This window comes from Drosophila subobscura, chromosome O (assembly GCF_008121235.1).
Source record: "Drosophila subobscura isolate 14011-0131.10 chromosome O, UCBerk_Dsub_1.0, whole genome shotgun sequence".
Classification (NCBI taxonomy): domain Eukaryota; kingdom Metazoa; phylum Arthropoda; class Insecta; order Diptera; family Drosophilidae; genus Drosophila; species Drosophila subobscura.
Genome location: NC_048533.1, coordinates 17040672 through 17056594, shown reverse-complemented (window position 1 = coordinate 17056594; position 15923 = coordinate 17040672). Strand labels below are relative to the sequence as shown.

General features: G+C 49.3%; 3 protein-coding genes across 6 annotated transcripts in view; 2 read left to right on the top strand and 1 right to left on the bottom strand.

Moving 5' to 3' along the window:
- Positions 1-8279, top strand: part of LOC117898435 — a 40837-nt gene extending 32558 nt beyond the window's left edge. Inside the window, exons 5-6 of one of the 4 annotated variants that reach the window (XM_034807826.1) lie at positions 1177-4118; positions 6574-8279. In XM_034807826.1, the coding sequence (XP_034663717.1) occupies positions 1177-4118; positions 6574-7733 (4102 nt within the window). In that variant the 3' untranslated portion in view covers positions 7734-8279. Of the gene's footprint in view, positions 1-1176; positions 6236-6573 lie in introns of those variants that run through there. The other 3 variants (XM_034807828.1, XM_034807829.1, XM_034807827.1) reach the window with 3 other exon arrangements.
- LOC117898443 (WD repeat-containing protein 91) lies at positions 8136-9501 on the bottom strand. Its single transcript, XM_034807848.1, has 3 exons — positions 9180-9501; positions 8979-9119; positions 8136-8921 (listed from the first exon to the last, which is right to left on the bottom strand). Exons 1-3 carry the CDS (start codon positions 9421-9423, stop codon positions 8344-8346), a joined length of 963 nt encoding a protein of 320 aa, XP_034663739.1. The 5' UTR covers positions 9424-9501; the 3' UTR covers positions 8136-8343.
- Positions 9502-10274: 773 nt separating this feature from the next.
- Positions 10275-14080, top strand: LOC117898437 (telomerase-binding protein EST1A). Its single transcript, XM_034807838.1, has 10 exons — positions 10275-10470; positions 10540-10895; positions 10962-11411; positions 11474-11850; positions 11913-12055; positions 12121-12256; positions 12321-12416; positions 12482-13315; positions 13383-13519; positions 13576-14080. The coding sequence occupies exons 1-10, from the start codon at positions 10275-10277 to the stop codon at positions 13716-13718; spliced, it is 2868 nt and encodes a 955-aa protein (XP_034663729.1). The 3' UTR covers positions 13719-14080.
- Positions 14081-15923: the final 1843 nt, after the last annotated feature.

Genomic DNA, 15923 nt, shown 5'->3' with positions numbered 1-15923 from the left:
GCGCAAAAGTTAACGCCCCATGGCCAGAGCTTGCCAAACTGTAAGTGCACTCATTTCGTGCATTTTTAGTACCCTTACACACAAATAAGTGTTATTTATTTAACAGAAACGTTTTCAATTGAGAGAATATGCCTTCAGAAGACACTAAACTTTATAAGAATATGAGAGAATTTCCAATTTCTTACACAAGAAACGACACATTAATGCTCGACACGCACAAGCGAATAGTAAAGAGAATCCCCAAAAATTGACAAAAATGTTGCATTACATTGATACTTGAATTTCGCTAAGCGTTTTTGCTCTTAATACGTTTCTGCAAAGAGTATCTAAAACTTCGACCAGCCGAAAAGCTGGCACATTTTTCGTATTTGTTCGTATTTGATTTTGTTTGTGCTCATTCGAGTATACATTGAAATTCAATGGAAATCTTTTAGCAATGACTGCACTTTGGGGCCCCCTAATTCGAGCCGTTTCTGCCCCAGAATCTGAATGAGTCGAATGCTTATCGCCCTGCCTCTGCCCCTCTCTGTCGCCCTCGCTCTCTTCTGCCAGCACTTTGCATGCCACACAGCTGCCTCATAGAGTGGGGTGGGGTTTGAATGATCTGCTCCACTCGAAACTAAAATTTAGATGTTGTAATCGTCTCTAATAATCAACAGATGAGGCCTCGAGAAAGCAACGAGAGAAAATGGAAAATGAAAAATGAGAAAACGAAAGAATACAAATGTATTCGGGAAAATTAACCTCTGAACTGTGCCATTAATTAATTTAGATTCTAGACTCAACAATAGATTCCCAGCCAAGCTATTCCCATGCCTCTGTTGTGAGTGTGCATCTGTGTCTCTGTGTGTCTCTCATTAACTAGAAACAGCAATCGAATAGAACAGCAAATCTTGACTTGAAAAACTTCACACAATAATCACATCACATAGGAATATCTCTCTCTCTCTCTGTCTCTCTGCTATAAACTGTCTCTCTATACCATTTCTCTGTGGCTATTTCCCATCTTCCATCTTCCATACGACATCTTCCATCAATCATTACAATTATGCTAACCAAATACCACAAATATATTTTCTCTTTTATGTTCCCTCCTAACCCAAACAACAAAATGTGTGTTTTTTGTTGCACAATTTATGCAAAACCCGACAAACAATTCCCTCAACACTCAAGCAGAAATGGAGAGTCCTCGTCGAAGCATGCCTCCTCATCGAATGCCACATCGCCGGCACCGGCTGCGGCCAGTGCGGACACGCCGGAGGGCGTCAAGAAATCGAAGAAGTTCGGACGCAGCAAGTCCAGCGACATCTTAAAAAAGGAATCTGTTGCCTTGCCCTACGACAAGGGGAAGAGCACCCTGACCCGCCTCAACTCCCTGAAGCAGTGGGGCCGCAACCGGTTCAAGTTCATGCACCGGGCGGGCGAGCTGAATGGCCTTGGGGAGAGCAGCCAGCTGGACACCAGCGGATGCAGCTCCCAAAACAGTTCCGCCGAGAAGCCGGACAGCAGCGGCCATGGATCACCGCCGGGCCTCGGACTGGGCCTGGGTCTGGGCTCCTCCAGCGTGGAGCGTGGTGGCAAGTCGAAGCCAAAGCGCGACATTGACGAAGAGTGTGTGGTGCACGATCTGATTGCCCAGAAGAGCGAATCTCGGTTTTCGCACGAACGAAAACCCTCGTATTCCTCCTCGGAGAAGAGCATGAGCGTCTCGAGCAGCGGCCAGCTGAGGGGCAAGCTGCAGCTCTCCTCCACACTGGCGGCGGCGGCCAACGTGAAGATGCGCGAGACGGCCACGCTGAACAGGCAGCGGCGGAACGGACTGCACGGCCTGGCCGGCAAGGATGAGCAGCCGCACTCCTCCAGCGGCAACTGGAGCGCCAGCTCAGAGTCCGGACGCGCCTCCATCGGCAGCGAGATCACCATGCAGCCAAAGTCGAGCGCCTCCAACACCTCGCTGAACGTGTCCAGCTTCCAGCCGTGCAACAGCAGCGGACCGCCCTCCTCCATGATGAGTCGGCGGCGATTCCTGAACACCTCCGCCTCGAGCAGCGTCACCAGCGAGGGCACGGCCACGCCGGAGCTGCAGACGGAGGCGGGCGCCTACCCGAATCACCTGGACGACGAGACGAGCTCCGCGTACAGCTGCGACACCGAGGGCTACTACACCTCCTTCCACATGGACAGCGGCCTGCGCACGCTCAAGGAGGAGGAGCCCCCGATGACCCCGCTGCAGCAGAGCCTGCACACCAGCTCCTACTCCTTCGGCAGCCAGTCCAACCAGACGGTGCTCAATGCGGAGAACGAGTACGAGCTGTACGGGCGGGGCTCCACCTCCACCACCACCAGCTCGGCGGGCACCGTCTGCACCACGCTGCTGAACGGAGCCATCTCCGGGCCTGATGTGCCGGAGCGGACCAGCTCGCTGGGCAAGCACAGCTCCTCCCAGAGCCAGAGCCACAGTCAGAGCAACAGTAACAGCGCCAGCAGCAGCACCCTGGAGCGCAGCTACAGCAGCAGCACCATCGGCAGCACCCTGGAGCGGACGGGCACCATCAAGAGGAACGTGAAGATGGCTCCCAATGCGGAGGATGCTGGCCAGCAGGAGGAACAGCAGCAGCAGCAGCTGCAGCGCTCGGCCATGCCCCTTCCGGGTGGGGCGACGGAGCTGGAGTTCTCAGAGAGCTCCGATCTGGAGGGCGTGGAGCGGATTGAGCGGATCAAGCAGAAGACGGCCATCACCTCGAAGCGGATACCCTCCATGTGCATCATCACGCCCACGACGAGCGACGATGACGAGCACCAGTCGCAGGCGGATCGCACGCTCACGAATCTCTCAGTGGATGTGGACCAGGATGTGGATGCCTTAGAGGCGGAGCAGCGGACGCCAACCAATGCGAATGCGAGTGGGGGCAGCAGCAAGGACCACAACCTCAACGAGCTTAAGCAGACGCCCACGAAAGCTTTGAGCGGAATGTTCGAGAAGCTCAAGGTGAAGCTTGTGCCGGGCAAAAGCTCTCCGGTTAAGCCAAAGCTCAAGCCCGCCTCCGCCAGTGCCGTCAATGACGATGAGCTTTACGACCTGGCGGGCGAGTACGTCACCATAGCGGACATCAGCAACAACAACAACAATCAGAGGGCAAAGATTGCGCCCTCGGGCGCTGGCTCCAGCCTCGGCATCTACTATTCCAATGACATAGTTCGTCGCGGAGCCTCAGCTTCGGGTTCGGCTGCTGCTACGTCAGAGTACGTGTCGCTGAACGAGCTGCCTCAGCATTTGCGTCGGCATGCAAGCCATGGCTCTCCCTCTGGCTCTGCCCTGCCGCTGCCGCTGAGCGAGAGCGGGGCCTGCGCACAGCTGCTGCTGCCCGGTGAGACGGCGGCAGCTGGCAAGGCCACACCGCCACCCCATGTGCAGCGGCAGAGGCAGCAGCAACCCGCCCGGAGTGAGGGTTGCGGGGTGCCGATGTATGCGGAAATCAGCGAACTGCGAGAGGAGAAATCGCTCGCCGCCGCTCAGCAGCAGCAGCAGCAACAGCAGCAGCAGCGTCGGGTGCGCACGACGGCCGAGGGCAGAGTCATTTACGATTCCGATAGCTTGAAGCGACGCAAGGGTGCACACACCACCTTTGCACCTGGGCCCTACGTGAAGGAAACCGAAAGTGCCCTGCTCAGTGCAACGCGAGACGCCACAACGGGCGAAAGTGCAACATCAGCAGCAGCAGGAACAGCAGCAGCAGCCGGGGAAGCAGCATCCACAAAGAGCGTCAAGCTATTGCTATTGAACGGCGGCGGTAACGCTGGCAACCACCGCAAGGTGGCCAATGTGCGTCCCATAGTAGCCAAGTCGCCACTCAGCAAGATCCCACAGAGCAGCAGCATGGCTGCGTATCAGTCCGTGACAGTCGGAGGCGGCGGCAGCAGCTACCAGGAGCAGAAGCAACTGCTGGCCAATCACACGAATCCCTTCTACGAGACAATTGCAGCAGCTGCCACCGCCGGTACCCCGGCAACGGGCGGCAGCATGATGCCCTCGCCTTCGGGCAAATCCAATTCATCGACTGGCTCCACGGCCACCAATTCGTCCTCCTCCACGGCGTCGGCCCACTCCGGCGAAGAAGGTAAGCTAGTGTTCCAGCCGCCGGCAGCCAGTTGCCATTACGCTTGCCCACCCACACCTACACCTACTACACCCACACTTACACCTAAGTCTAATACCCAAACTGAATCCAAGCCCTGTTCCTCCTCTGCCAATGTAAATAACACGCCACTTTGCAACACTGCCACAGCAACAACAACAGCAGCAATAGCAAAAGCAACAAACATTAACAAACACTACAATTACGGAGTCAAAAGCAAGTCGAAATCCGCATCAATGGGCACGAACATATCAAGTGTAGAGCAGCAGCAGCATCCGCAGCAGAACCCCAAAGATTGCGAGTCGAAAGTGAGGGTTGCTGAAATGGAAACTAACCCCCGTGGGGCTGCAAATGGGGTTGATGGGGAGCAGCAGCGGCAGCGGCAGCAGCTGCCACCCCAACTGCCGCCGAGGGCGAAAGTAAATGACAACACGACAACAGCAACCGCCCCAACTCCAACTCCAACTTCAGTCCCTGCCATATCGATTGACCCAATTGCAGTGCACTTCTCCCTACCAAATCCGAATCCGAATCCGAATGTGAATCCGAATGCAAATCCCGGTAAGCCGCGCGCCGCTCTCAAGCGCAACAACAGCTACAGGCTGGCCAACGATGAGCTGAAGCTGGAAATGAACAAGGAGAACAACCAGGAGCTTCAGCTCTCGTTCGGTGCCGAGAGAGTAGGCCCGAATTCGGGTACATTGCCCCCCATGCAGCATGCAACAAGTTCGCTTAGGCTGCGCAACCTCAGCAATCTGCCAGCCACACCTGCCAGCGGGGAGCGCAAGATAGCCAAATCCTTTGAGCGTCTGGTCGATGAGTTCTCCCTGTCCCTCACGCCCGGCAATGATTCCTCATATTTGAAGAACAAATCGCTGGAGAATTTCGATGACTCACCCGCCCTTTTGGCTCTGGCCAATGAGTCCCAAGAAAGCGAACAAAAGCCAGACACTGCCACAGCTCCCAACTCTGACTCCGACTCTGAGTCGGAGGACGAAGTGGAGGCACTGACTACGCCCTTGCCCGTACCCAAGTACCACAAGTCCTTTGTGGATAGCGTGCTGCTGCGTCCTTTCAAAATTATTCTGCCACACGACGACAACGGGGCGCGTCGTCAGCGCATTTTGCAAAAGTTCGAGGTGACTGAGATCTGGTAGAGGGACGGGACTCTGCATGCCTGTAGTTTGACCTTTTGTCAATGCCTAACCCTTTTCACTCATGTGCCAGGCAGGCACAGGCCTCCTTCAAGTAAGCGTCTTGAGCAAACACTGCAAAATAATTGACAATCTCGGCAAACACCACACAGCAAGCTTCTTCACATTGTGGCGTCACTCATTAAAGTTGCCAGGCACTAGGCCCGTGTGCGTGTTCAATTGCCTGTGGGAGTCTCGAGTCTCAAGTCCTGAATCTTGGGGTTCAATGTCCCTGCCACTGCTGCTGTACTGTGCTCCTTCTACACTTGATATACTACTATTCCAAGCGGGGCAGCCTTCAACCTGATATTATGTTTTGTAAATTATTTCCACAATTTTTGCGCACGTTTAACCAATTTTATGTGTGTGTTTTTTAACCCTTACTATTAAGATAAATGTTATTTGTGTTCGTTTATCCCTAAACAATAATATAAATATATTTGTGTGTAACTAATTGTAATTTAACATAAACCAAACACATGTTTATTGTAAATTTTGTAAAGTTTTTTGCACCGTTCACGTTTTACATCTAAGATTTTTTATGTTCCACCACGACTATGATGCTAATTTTTGTACAACTACTTGTATTGTTTATGATTTGTTGTTTGATGTATTATGGAAAGCGTGCAAAAGACTTCTATAGCATCATTTATTCCAGCATGACTGTGTGTTTGGCTATGTTACCGTAGTAGTAGTAGTTTTTTGCACGCTTTTCCCCAATAACTAACGATCCAATACTCCCCTAAGGAGCCTGTAGTAGTTTGAAAAATTAGCACATGGCCTTAACCTTAAGTTCTTGCCTAAGTCCAAACCACATTCCACATAAAAAGAACACATCTAACTCCACCCACCGATCGTAAGTAATGTTTTTGCAACAAAATAAATCGAAAAGAAAACAAAACGAAACGAAAATTTGGCATTGAAATCATTGACATTATCATGGCTGATTGAGGTAAAGGTAAACCACCATCCATCCAACCCAACTCACGCACCCAAAGCATCCCCACATCATAGCACCCAAGCACACCCGATCCACCAGATCCATGTATATACAATAATCGTGCATTAAAGTCTGAGGGAAATACGCTCAGGTATGTATGGAACCGCTTGCTTTGAATGCTTCTCTCTCTTTAGTCGATTACCCTAACCATCCGCACTTGAAATTGCCTACTAAACCCATGAGGGAATCTGCAGTCGGGTGTCTCCAGTGACTAATTCGCATCGAACTTGTCTTTTCTCCACAGGGTATCAACGTTTCTCTAACATCTATGAGCAAGTGCAGCCAGCACAGACTACCACCACCAACACACAGCCCACAGCTGACACTACCACGCCCTTCCAGCGAAGCGCGCCCATCTACTGGACACTGCAGAGTCGACGCAGCCAGCAGAAACCGCAGCCCAGTGGCAACATTACCTGCCGGGACGATCTGTACGCCACGCCCATACGGCGAGCGGATCGACTGGCACGCGCAGCGGCTGCCAATGGAGGAGCTATCCCAGCCGCGGACAGTACAGATGGCAAGAGCAATATATCGCCAATTGTGCCAAGGACTCGCGGCGGAGCCTTCCTCACTTCCACGCCCACTCGCGGTGAGGCAGAGAAGGCAGGAGAGAATGTCCAAGTGCCACCCATGAAGCAGCCCTCGCGCAACTGGACCGATGATGCGCCGGAGCGGCTGAACACTTGCGCCGATCGCATCGGTCAGAGCAAGACGACGCTGATGGACTTCAAGAAGCTGCTGCTGGCCAAGTCAGCCAAGACGAGTCCGGTACAGAGGAAAATGTCAGCCGTGGAACTGCTGAAGAAGTCCTCCGGCCAAGCTGCTGGCCCAGCGCCAGCGACAAAGGCTAGTGGACCTGCTCCCAAAGCGGGCACTGCGGCGCCTGGGGCAGCCAAAGCCACAATTAACTCCAGTCTCAAGCTGCTCGATCTGAGCGGCTCGCCAAAGACGTTTGCCAACCGCAGGATGCTGCGTCAGGGCCAGTTTGGGTCGCCATCCAAGACCTTCGTGCCAAAAGTCCGCGGTCCTGTTAATGTGGTGACCGCTGCATCTGCCTCACCACGAACGGACATCATGTCCACCACCATACCAGAGGCCAACAGCGAGGAGGATCACTCCAACACGAGCGGAGGATCGCGAGCCAGCTCTGAGGCGGGCGAAACAGCAGCAGCGGAGACGCCAACCAGCCCTCCCGTGGTCACCTCCAGCTACGATCTGAAGCGCAATTTCTTCTTGCAAACCGAGCAGAACAACTTCATGCGCGGCGAGCTGAAGCACACCTTCGCGGGCAGAGGAGGCAGTACCGCAGGAGCAGCGGCTGGAGCCAGCGTAGAGAGTAACAAATGTGCGAACGCTCCACTAGTGGCCGCTGCACTGCCGTCATTCGAGACGGCGCTCTAAGAGACTTTTGCGATGCAAGCGGGTCTAACCCGCGTTTGCAGTCGCCGCAGGAGGCAGGGAGAAGTATGATGCACTAGCAGATAGGGATAGATAACATACATATAAATATATTCCATAAGAAACAATTGGATAATCGAGACAAGCAATCCTAACACTTAGGCTTCACCGACACTTACCCACTAGCCACACGCTGAACCTGCATTTATTGACGGAATGGAACGAGTCAAAAGCGATGCTACTTTATGCAACAACTTATACATATATCAATTAACTATATACACAACACCTTTATACAATAAAATGTATTTTTAAAATTGTGCTGCTTGTATAAACGGATATTTTATACACGAATACGAAATACGAATTACGATTATGAATACGAAATACAAATACGAATACGAATCGTCTATACAATTATATTATATTTATTTGTAATTTTACATTATTTATTGCAATTATGTATTACGCTACACGCATTGCTCTTTCTTTTGTACGTCTACTACGAGCTAAGGAGAATTGCTAATCAATAAATACATTGAATAACACCCAGAGAACAGGCAGTACACACATACACACTGGTCTGTATGCTTGAATGCGTCTATCACTATCACTATATCCAACTGCGGCCCACGCTGCCGGATCTGCGCTTGGTCGACTTGTCGCCGACCGAGCTGGAGGCCTGATCCTTGCGTCCCAGTACTGGCGAGCTCCCAGATCCAATATTGCGTATTAGTAGCTTGAGTCCGCGAGCCTGCGCGTCACTCGCCTGGCCCACACTGTTCGCCTCGGAAGCAATGATGCAGAAGTCGTCGACTATGTGCCCTGGCGGACTAATGTCGAAGGGCAAGATGTCGTTTAGGCTCTGCTGATGCCGATAAACGCTGCGACGCCTCGTGCTGCTGTCACCGCTCAGGTTGTGCGAGCTACCGCTGACTGGCTGCTGCTGCGCCTGCTGCTGCAGCTCTTGCTGGGCATGTAGAAGGCGAGAGCGCAGACCTGTGTTGTCCTCGTTGAGACGTTGCATATGGGCGGCTTCCTGCTCGGCGCGCACAAACGTGGGCTGTGGCAAGCACTGATAGACGGTTGTGAGGAAGTTGCGAAGCGACAACAGCGACGTGTCCTGCCACTGCTTGGTAAAGTAAAGAGCAAAGCTGGGCGACTCCTCTGCGTTCTTGCAGAACGGGAAATCTGCAAGCAAATACCAATGAAACATCGAGTCATAAAATGAAATTCATATCAACCCACAGAACCAATCCTTCCACTCGCTCTGCTGCTGCAGCTCGCCTGCCATCTTGTTGAAGAACTCTGATATCTTGTCCGACTTGTTGTTGCTGTAGGCCGTCACCAGATAGAATTTGAGCAGACTGTTCTCCAGTTTCTTTACGGCTGAGGGCAGACAATGAATCACACAAAAATGCATATAGAGGGTCGCAATGGATTGCTTACCCACGGCGTAGGTGTGGTCCAGCTTGGTAAACAGATTATTGTCCAGGTGTAGCCAAAGGGTACGTAGCCCGTGCAGGTCGTAAGTCTGCACGGCATAGGTAAACTGCTCCAAGATGCGCTCGGCCCGAAAGTGTTGGTCCTTCTCGGTGCGCTGCTCCAGGTCCAGCGCCTTTAAAGTGCTGGAGAAGCCTCGAAACACGAGATATTCTCTCAGCAAGTTATCGAGGAATGCCACCTGCGCCATTTAACAGTAGACTTCCGTGGATGTAAAGTAAAAACAATTGGCAAAGTTATTTGGCAACCACGGAATTGTTTTCATGAATTAGAGTGACCAGATTCCAGATTACAAAGCAGAGTTGCCAGATTAGATATTTTATAGTAATTATACATGCTACATTTTATCTTCTAAAAACTTGGCAGCACTGATTCTAGTATTTTTGTATAAAATCGAAAACGGAGGCACTGGCGCGCATCTGCCATCAAAATCAAAACCAGCGCCATGGTGTTTTTTGTGAAAATTATGGGTACAATGAATAATTGCTCGGTTCCTGACATTTGGTAGCGGGAAGCAGACTCCTTGGAGGAACGAGAGAAACCTGAGCGTGAGTGTTGGCTGGGAAATACAGATGAAGAGGCTGAAACTAACCTGTAATTTTGTCTATATAACCATTTTTATAACAAGTATGCGAGTCAACATTGTCATGTCTATCCGTCTGTTGGTTTTATTAAGCTTAATGTGTTCATCTATATATGTATGTATGTTTGCACTGAAATTCAACACTCAAGTTTTGAAACAGCAACTTTATCAAAACACAATTGAGCCAGAAAATGCAATTTTAGATATTGTAATGATGTGTCGAACGGTTGGCCACACTGCGACACGTATCGGTATTTTCCTCGGTATGTTAGCGGTATATTTTGAAAAAGAGATGGTATATTTCTGAGGTTCAGTTGGTGTGTGTTATCGACAATTCCGCGGTCACACTGTTTCTAGAAGTAACTCGCGAAAAAGGTAAATTTTGTAAACTTTTAGCAACAAAGGCGCATTTCGAACGAAAGTGAAATCAATGCACCAGCAAAAGAATCGCTTGAAATATGAGTCGAAAGGTAACGAAAGAACAAAATGAGGTATCGTTGATCATTGGGACGCTGCCGAAGCGACTGCAAAACAAGATTGCTGCAAGCTGTAGCCACGCAACAGCAACAGCAGTGGAAGATGCTGAAAATGCGGAGCCCCCGATGGCTACGACGACAACAGCAACAACAACCAAGACGATTTGCCCAAGGCCAAGTATGTTTAAACAGATACGTCACGGGTATTTTTTTATTATCATGTTTTTTCACTTTGACATATTCACAGTCACGATTTTGAGCAATTCATCAGTAAAGGGAAAATGTAATGATAAAATGCCCGTTTTGGATACCAGCGGGTCGAGCAACAAGCAACTGAGGGATGTATGTATACCAGGCATACTGCGGGTCACGGCAAACGTGTCTGATAACGCTAGTGCTACTTGTCATTATGGACGCCGACGTGGGCGCACTCAGGGCAAGAAGAATAAGGCTCACACACCGCATTCGCCACAGGAGCGCACTCGCCTGACGACTGAGCATCCCGAGTGGTTCGAGCCCTTGCTGAATATGCCCAATGCAAAGGATATTGTACAGCTGTACGACCAACTAATGGTGCTGCAGCACAGAAACCTTATCCTAGTCGTAAGTTGCGACTAATCCAGATTGCCGCCGAATGCTTGACAACAAATTTTGCATTTCTCATTGCAGAACTGGAAGAACTTTTGCTATATCCTGAACCAGCTGCAGGAGGCCTTCAAAACCCTGATGCTGGAGCAGCTGCGTTTTGTCTGCGAGCACAAGGTGGATGCCTTCTTCTGGAAGCTTCTCTTCTACAACGTGCGCGAGTATCTGAAGCGGCAGCAGACCGACCAGGCACGCTCCCACACCTTGCTGCTGATCGAACAAGCACTCAAATTCTACCACACTGTCTTTGATCAACTCATGACAAAGTATGTCTCGTCCTCGCGCTGCGAGAGTGCCGTCAAGGTGGTTGCCCAGCGACTACTAATCTGCCTGGGTGACCTGTCTCGCTACCGCGTTAATTACGTACAAGGCACGGACTACCTGGAGGCTGCACGCTACTACCACCGAGCCCAGGAGCTGGTGCCCGGAAACGGTACGCCATACAATCAGCTGGCTATCGTTTCCATCTTTCATGTAAGCAAAAAGGCGCATTCTTCCCTCGAGTAACTACTAAATATTCTACTCTATTTATGCAGCATAAGCGCTTCGATGCAGTCTACTATTATGTGCGCAGCTTGTTGACTTCAAACTCGATTCAAACAGCCCAGGAGAGCTTGCTGGATCTGTTTGACGAGATTCGCCGAAAGTACGAGGACACAGAAATGAAAAAATCTCCCTTCAATTGTGGGCCAATCACGAAGGACAACGAGAAGTCCAAGCACATGCGAAAGGAAGTTTGGATCTATCCGGATGGTATACGCTGCTTGCATCGATCTGATCTAAAGAAAAAGGGCAAGAACAAGGTGACCCTGGCCGAGGTTAACCGCTACGACGAAATGTCACCAGTGGATCTGTTGCCACGCGTTGTCTCCCTTTACTTGTACTTGATTGGCAAACTCTACAATGGAACTGAGTAAGTTATATTATAGTATAGTTAATCATCTAGATTTACCCTCTTATGTGCCTTGTTCTTAGTGTGGACTCATTGTACCAGCTGCTACGAAAACTTCAAATTCAGCTGAGTGTTGCTCTGAAGCAGACGAACCTCTTGTCACGTTCCAAGCTGCTAAAAATGGTGGCACTTAACCTGTTCGTCATGGAGCACAACAAGCGTAAAGGTACGAGTATATTGCGGCTGATAAGCTCAATCATAATTGAAACTAATGCGCTGTACTTTTTGTAGTGTCGCGTCGTGAGATGCGTTATCACAGCTTCAATTTTGCAAATTCATTGTTTGGCCTTATGCTGAAAATAACAAACGAAACGCTGGCCAACTTTGTTGAGGAATCTGCGAGTGTTCAGGCTCTTCCCGATGACAAGTATGCAAATGCAACAGAGGCCTTAGAACTTGTTTTTGTTAACTTTGGTTTTATCATTTTCTAGATACACAACCGTAAACACGTATCTGCAGTTTGTGAAAGTCCACGTCCACTGGTTGAGCATCAATGTGGATGTGTGGGAGCCAGTGCGCTCGGAGGAGTAAGTACAACTGCAGCCCGTTTGATCCAATAACCCTTACTTATCATCTTTTGATCTCCCCACAGACACTCATTCATCGATTGCTGGGCTGAGCTGTCAACCCTTTTCATAAACATTGAATGGTTGCTCGGCAAGCACAAGCTCGACAAGGAGGACATTGAAAAATGTTCCAAGACCATTTTGGACGAAGACATTGCCCTGAGCGGATTTAGTCCGTTGGGTAAGGATACAACAAGCAGAGTCAACGGCCAGCGTGGGTCTGAGCGCATCCAGTTCCTTGTGCGCATGCAGAAGATAGCACAGTTCCAGGAATGCTTTCTGCAGCATCAGGATGTCCTGCAGCATCCACAAGACTCCAGCTTTACCATTGAGGATCTCAATGATGATATGAAGGTTGCTCTTAATAGCTTTGAGGCAGAAAGTTGTGGACTTTCTGAGGATTCGTCTTCAACGGGTAAAACCGAGGAACAGACCAAATCGGAAAAGGAAGGAGTCATCTGCCCTTCGACTGACTTTGATGTCTCGCAGCTGTGCAAGCTAAAGAAGGAGCTGGAGGAGAAGGCCAGAGTGAAGAAGTTTTGCAATAGCAAGTTGGAGGAAATTCTCAAATTGGTGGACACAAAAATATACATAGAGGTGCGTCCGCGCTATCTGTTGCCGGACACCAACTGCTTCATTGATTGCCTGGAGGACATTGAGAAGTTGTCCATGGAGTACAAACGCTACACGCTCATAATACCCCTGACAGTTGTCAAGGAGCTGGACGGACTTTCCAAGGGCGTCAAGTTGGACGCCTATCGTAGCTCGCGACAGACAAAACGGATCCATCACTTTGACGAGGTGTCGACGCGCGCCAAAAAGTCACTGGAGTTCATCAAGTCAGCTAAAAGCAATGTGAAGTAAGATATCCATTTGATTTTAATTAATTTAAAGATAGTTTCTCTACTGTGATGGACTCCGTTTCAGGTGTGCAACTACAAAGGGATCCTTTGTAAATGCCTCGGTATTTGGATTGGTTGAGGAGGAATATTTGTCCAATGACGACAAAATTCTGGCAACGGCTGTAGCTGTTTCCAAGACTACCAAGTCGGAACAATGTAAAGGTAAGTTTTGATTAGCATTGTTCCCAGTACCACTCTTACCAGATTTCTTACTGCAGATGGCAAGTGCTTCATTCAAACGGAGTTGGTGCTTATCACCACCGATCGCAACTTGCGCGTGAAGGCCCTGACTCGCAATCTAGCCGTTAGCGCTTTGGAGGAGTTTCTGCAATGGGCCAAGGATTGCCGCGAATCGACCTGAAAGAAGATTGGCAATGCGAATCGCTGGTCCCTGCTGACTATGGAGACAGGCTCGCCCACCAGCTGCTGGTGAAGAGCGGGCTTGTGCTGTTATATTTACTAGATTATTCGCATGTGGCTACGAGTATGTGTGTCGTGGTCGGCAGTCCCTGCGCGCGAATACGTTCACGAGAGACGTAGGCTCCTGATGGCTGGACAAGAGTACGTATGTAGGGTACATAGGTGCTGGTATCTTCTGGGGGATGATTTCGTCGCACCGGATCATGTGGCGTTCCCACACATTTAAATTTCCTTTTCCCCATTTCTTTCAATGTACTTTGTGTGACTTTCAATAAAATTAAAACCAACTTGGATTGTTCTTCACTTATTTTTGTTTTATTGGGCCTGGCAAAGGCACGGTGATCCCGATCGTTATGGACTATTTATCCCCACTCACAAATAAAACGAGAAGGGACGTGTGAGACGCTTCTTACGCGTCACAACTTTTATACCCGGCACTCAGTACTACATCTGCAACTTAGCGGTTATTTGTCAAATTTTACATTTTTTCTTCATCTGTCATCTACATCAACAACACTACTCACGCCAACACGCTCCTTTACCTCGCCACCCTCCCCTAGAAACACACACTGCAGAGTCAGGGCAGAGTCGCGGCAGAGGCAGCGGCAGAGTCGTGTCAGGGGCAGAGGCCAATAAACTGAAGTATCTTTTGGGGGCTGCTTTTGTTCTCAAAAGTATAGCATACTTTCAGGCTGAAAAGTTCCCAATTACAAAATAGCGTAGGACAGCCATATCCTGCAGTCCTTGTGGTCCTTGATGGACTCAAGCGATACAGGAGACTCGTACCTTCGCCAGGAGGCATGCCATGTCCTGATCCGACAGGAAACAGCCGAGTTATAGCGTTGAAGGGGATTTTATAGAAAAACAATATTCAAATGGCATTATCCTTAATGTCCTAGCACCCGAAGTGATCCGGGACATTTTCCCGATCCCGAGGAGGCGTGACATGTCCTTTTTCGACAGGAAACAGCTGAGCTATAGCCTTGTAGAGATTAAAACGAAAAAACAACGTGAAAATGGCATTATCCTTAATGTCCTTGCACCCGAACTGGTCGCAAAGGATCCAGGACATTGTGCCGATCACGAGGGGGCGTGGCACATCCTGGACGGACTACAAATAAAGGAGAAAACAACAAAACAAATCTCTCCTGTTATTTTTGTCAAATTTTGACAGTCACCTCTTTGCACAGTGGCGCCCACGCGATGTAGACGGTCATTTCTGGAAATAAAATAACGTAGTTCCAGAATTGGCCGATCTGTGTTGGGACGCCACTGTGAACTTTTGAAATTGCTTCACTGAAATGGCCGAAAAATGGAAAATTTTCAGACCAAGTACCAGGCGAACAGAAGTCAGCAGAAGGTAACTGGTTTCCATGTTTTTCACTGTGTCAAAAGCTGGATGCTATTAAACCGCAATTAATTTTAGTTACTTGGCGACTGAAAAATGAATTGCGGTTTCATAGCATACAGATTTTGACACAGTGAAAAAACATGGAAACCAGTTACCTTCTGCTGACTTCTGTTCGCCTGGTACTTTGTCTGAAAATTTTCCTGTTTGTGGCCATTTCAGTGGACCAATTTCAAAATTTCACAGTGGCGCCCCAACACAGAGCGGCCAACTCTCGAACTACGATATTTTAGTTCCATAAATGGCCGTAATAATCACGGTGGCGCCACTGTGCGAACGCATTTTTAGTTTAAGAATGGCCGTCGTGATCGCGGAAGCGCCTCTGTGCTAACTACGTGGTTGGTTCACCACAAGAAAGTGTTTGTTGTACAACAATAACAAAAACATCTTTTGATGTACAAGTTTTTTTTTTTACAACAAATTTTGAGAACAACGACAGAACAGTTTTGTTTTCTTCTTTTCTCCTGTATTTGTGGGCCGATCAGAATATGCCACACCTTTTCGTAATCAGGACAACTTCCCCGATCCTTTTCAATCTCTCTCGCTTCAAGGACATCAAGGATTAATATTTCCCATTCCCATAATAAATACAATTGATGTTAGGTATATGTATGTATATGTATACTTCATTTATTTGATATCTTCGCCTACTATTGATTCTTAATTGCTTGGTGGAGGCACAAAGTTGTAGACGACAATCTCCAGCTGCTCCTGCCCGAACACGTACTCCAGAACGCC

Bases quoted from the DNA above. Each gene is read 5' to 3' on its own strand.
- LOC117898437 (XM_034807838.1), top strand. From the start codon at position 10,275: ATGAGTCGAAAGGTAACGAAAGAACAAAATGAGGTATCGTTGATCATT. The intron at 10,471-10,539 runs GTATGTTTAAAC...ACATATTCACAG, and splicing joins GACGATTTGCCCAAGGCCAA to TCACGATTTTGAGCAATTCA. The intron at 12,257-12,320 runs GTATGCAAATGC...ATCATTTTCTAG, and splicing joins CAGGCTCTTCCCGATGACAA to ATACACAACCGTAAACACGT.
- LOC117898443 (XM_034807848.1), bottom strand. From the start codon at position 9,423: ATGGCGCAGGTGGCATTCCTCGATAACTTGCTGAGAGAATATCTCGTG. The intron at 9,120-9,179 runs GTAAGCAATCCA...GTCTGCCCTCAG, and splicing joins GGACCACACCTACGCCGTGG to CCGTAAAGAAACTGGAGAAC. The intron at 8,922-8,978 runs GTGGGTTGATAT...ATTTGCTTGCAG, and splicing joins CGAGTGGAAGGATTGGTTCT to ATTTCCCGTTCTGCAAGAAC.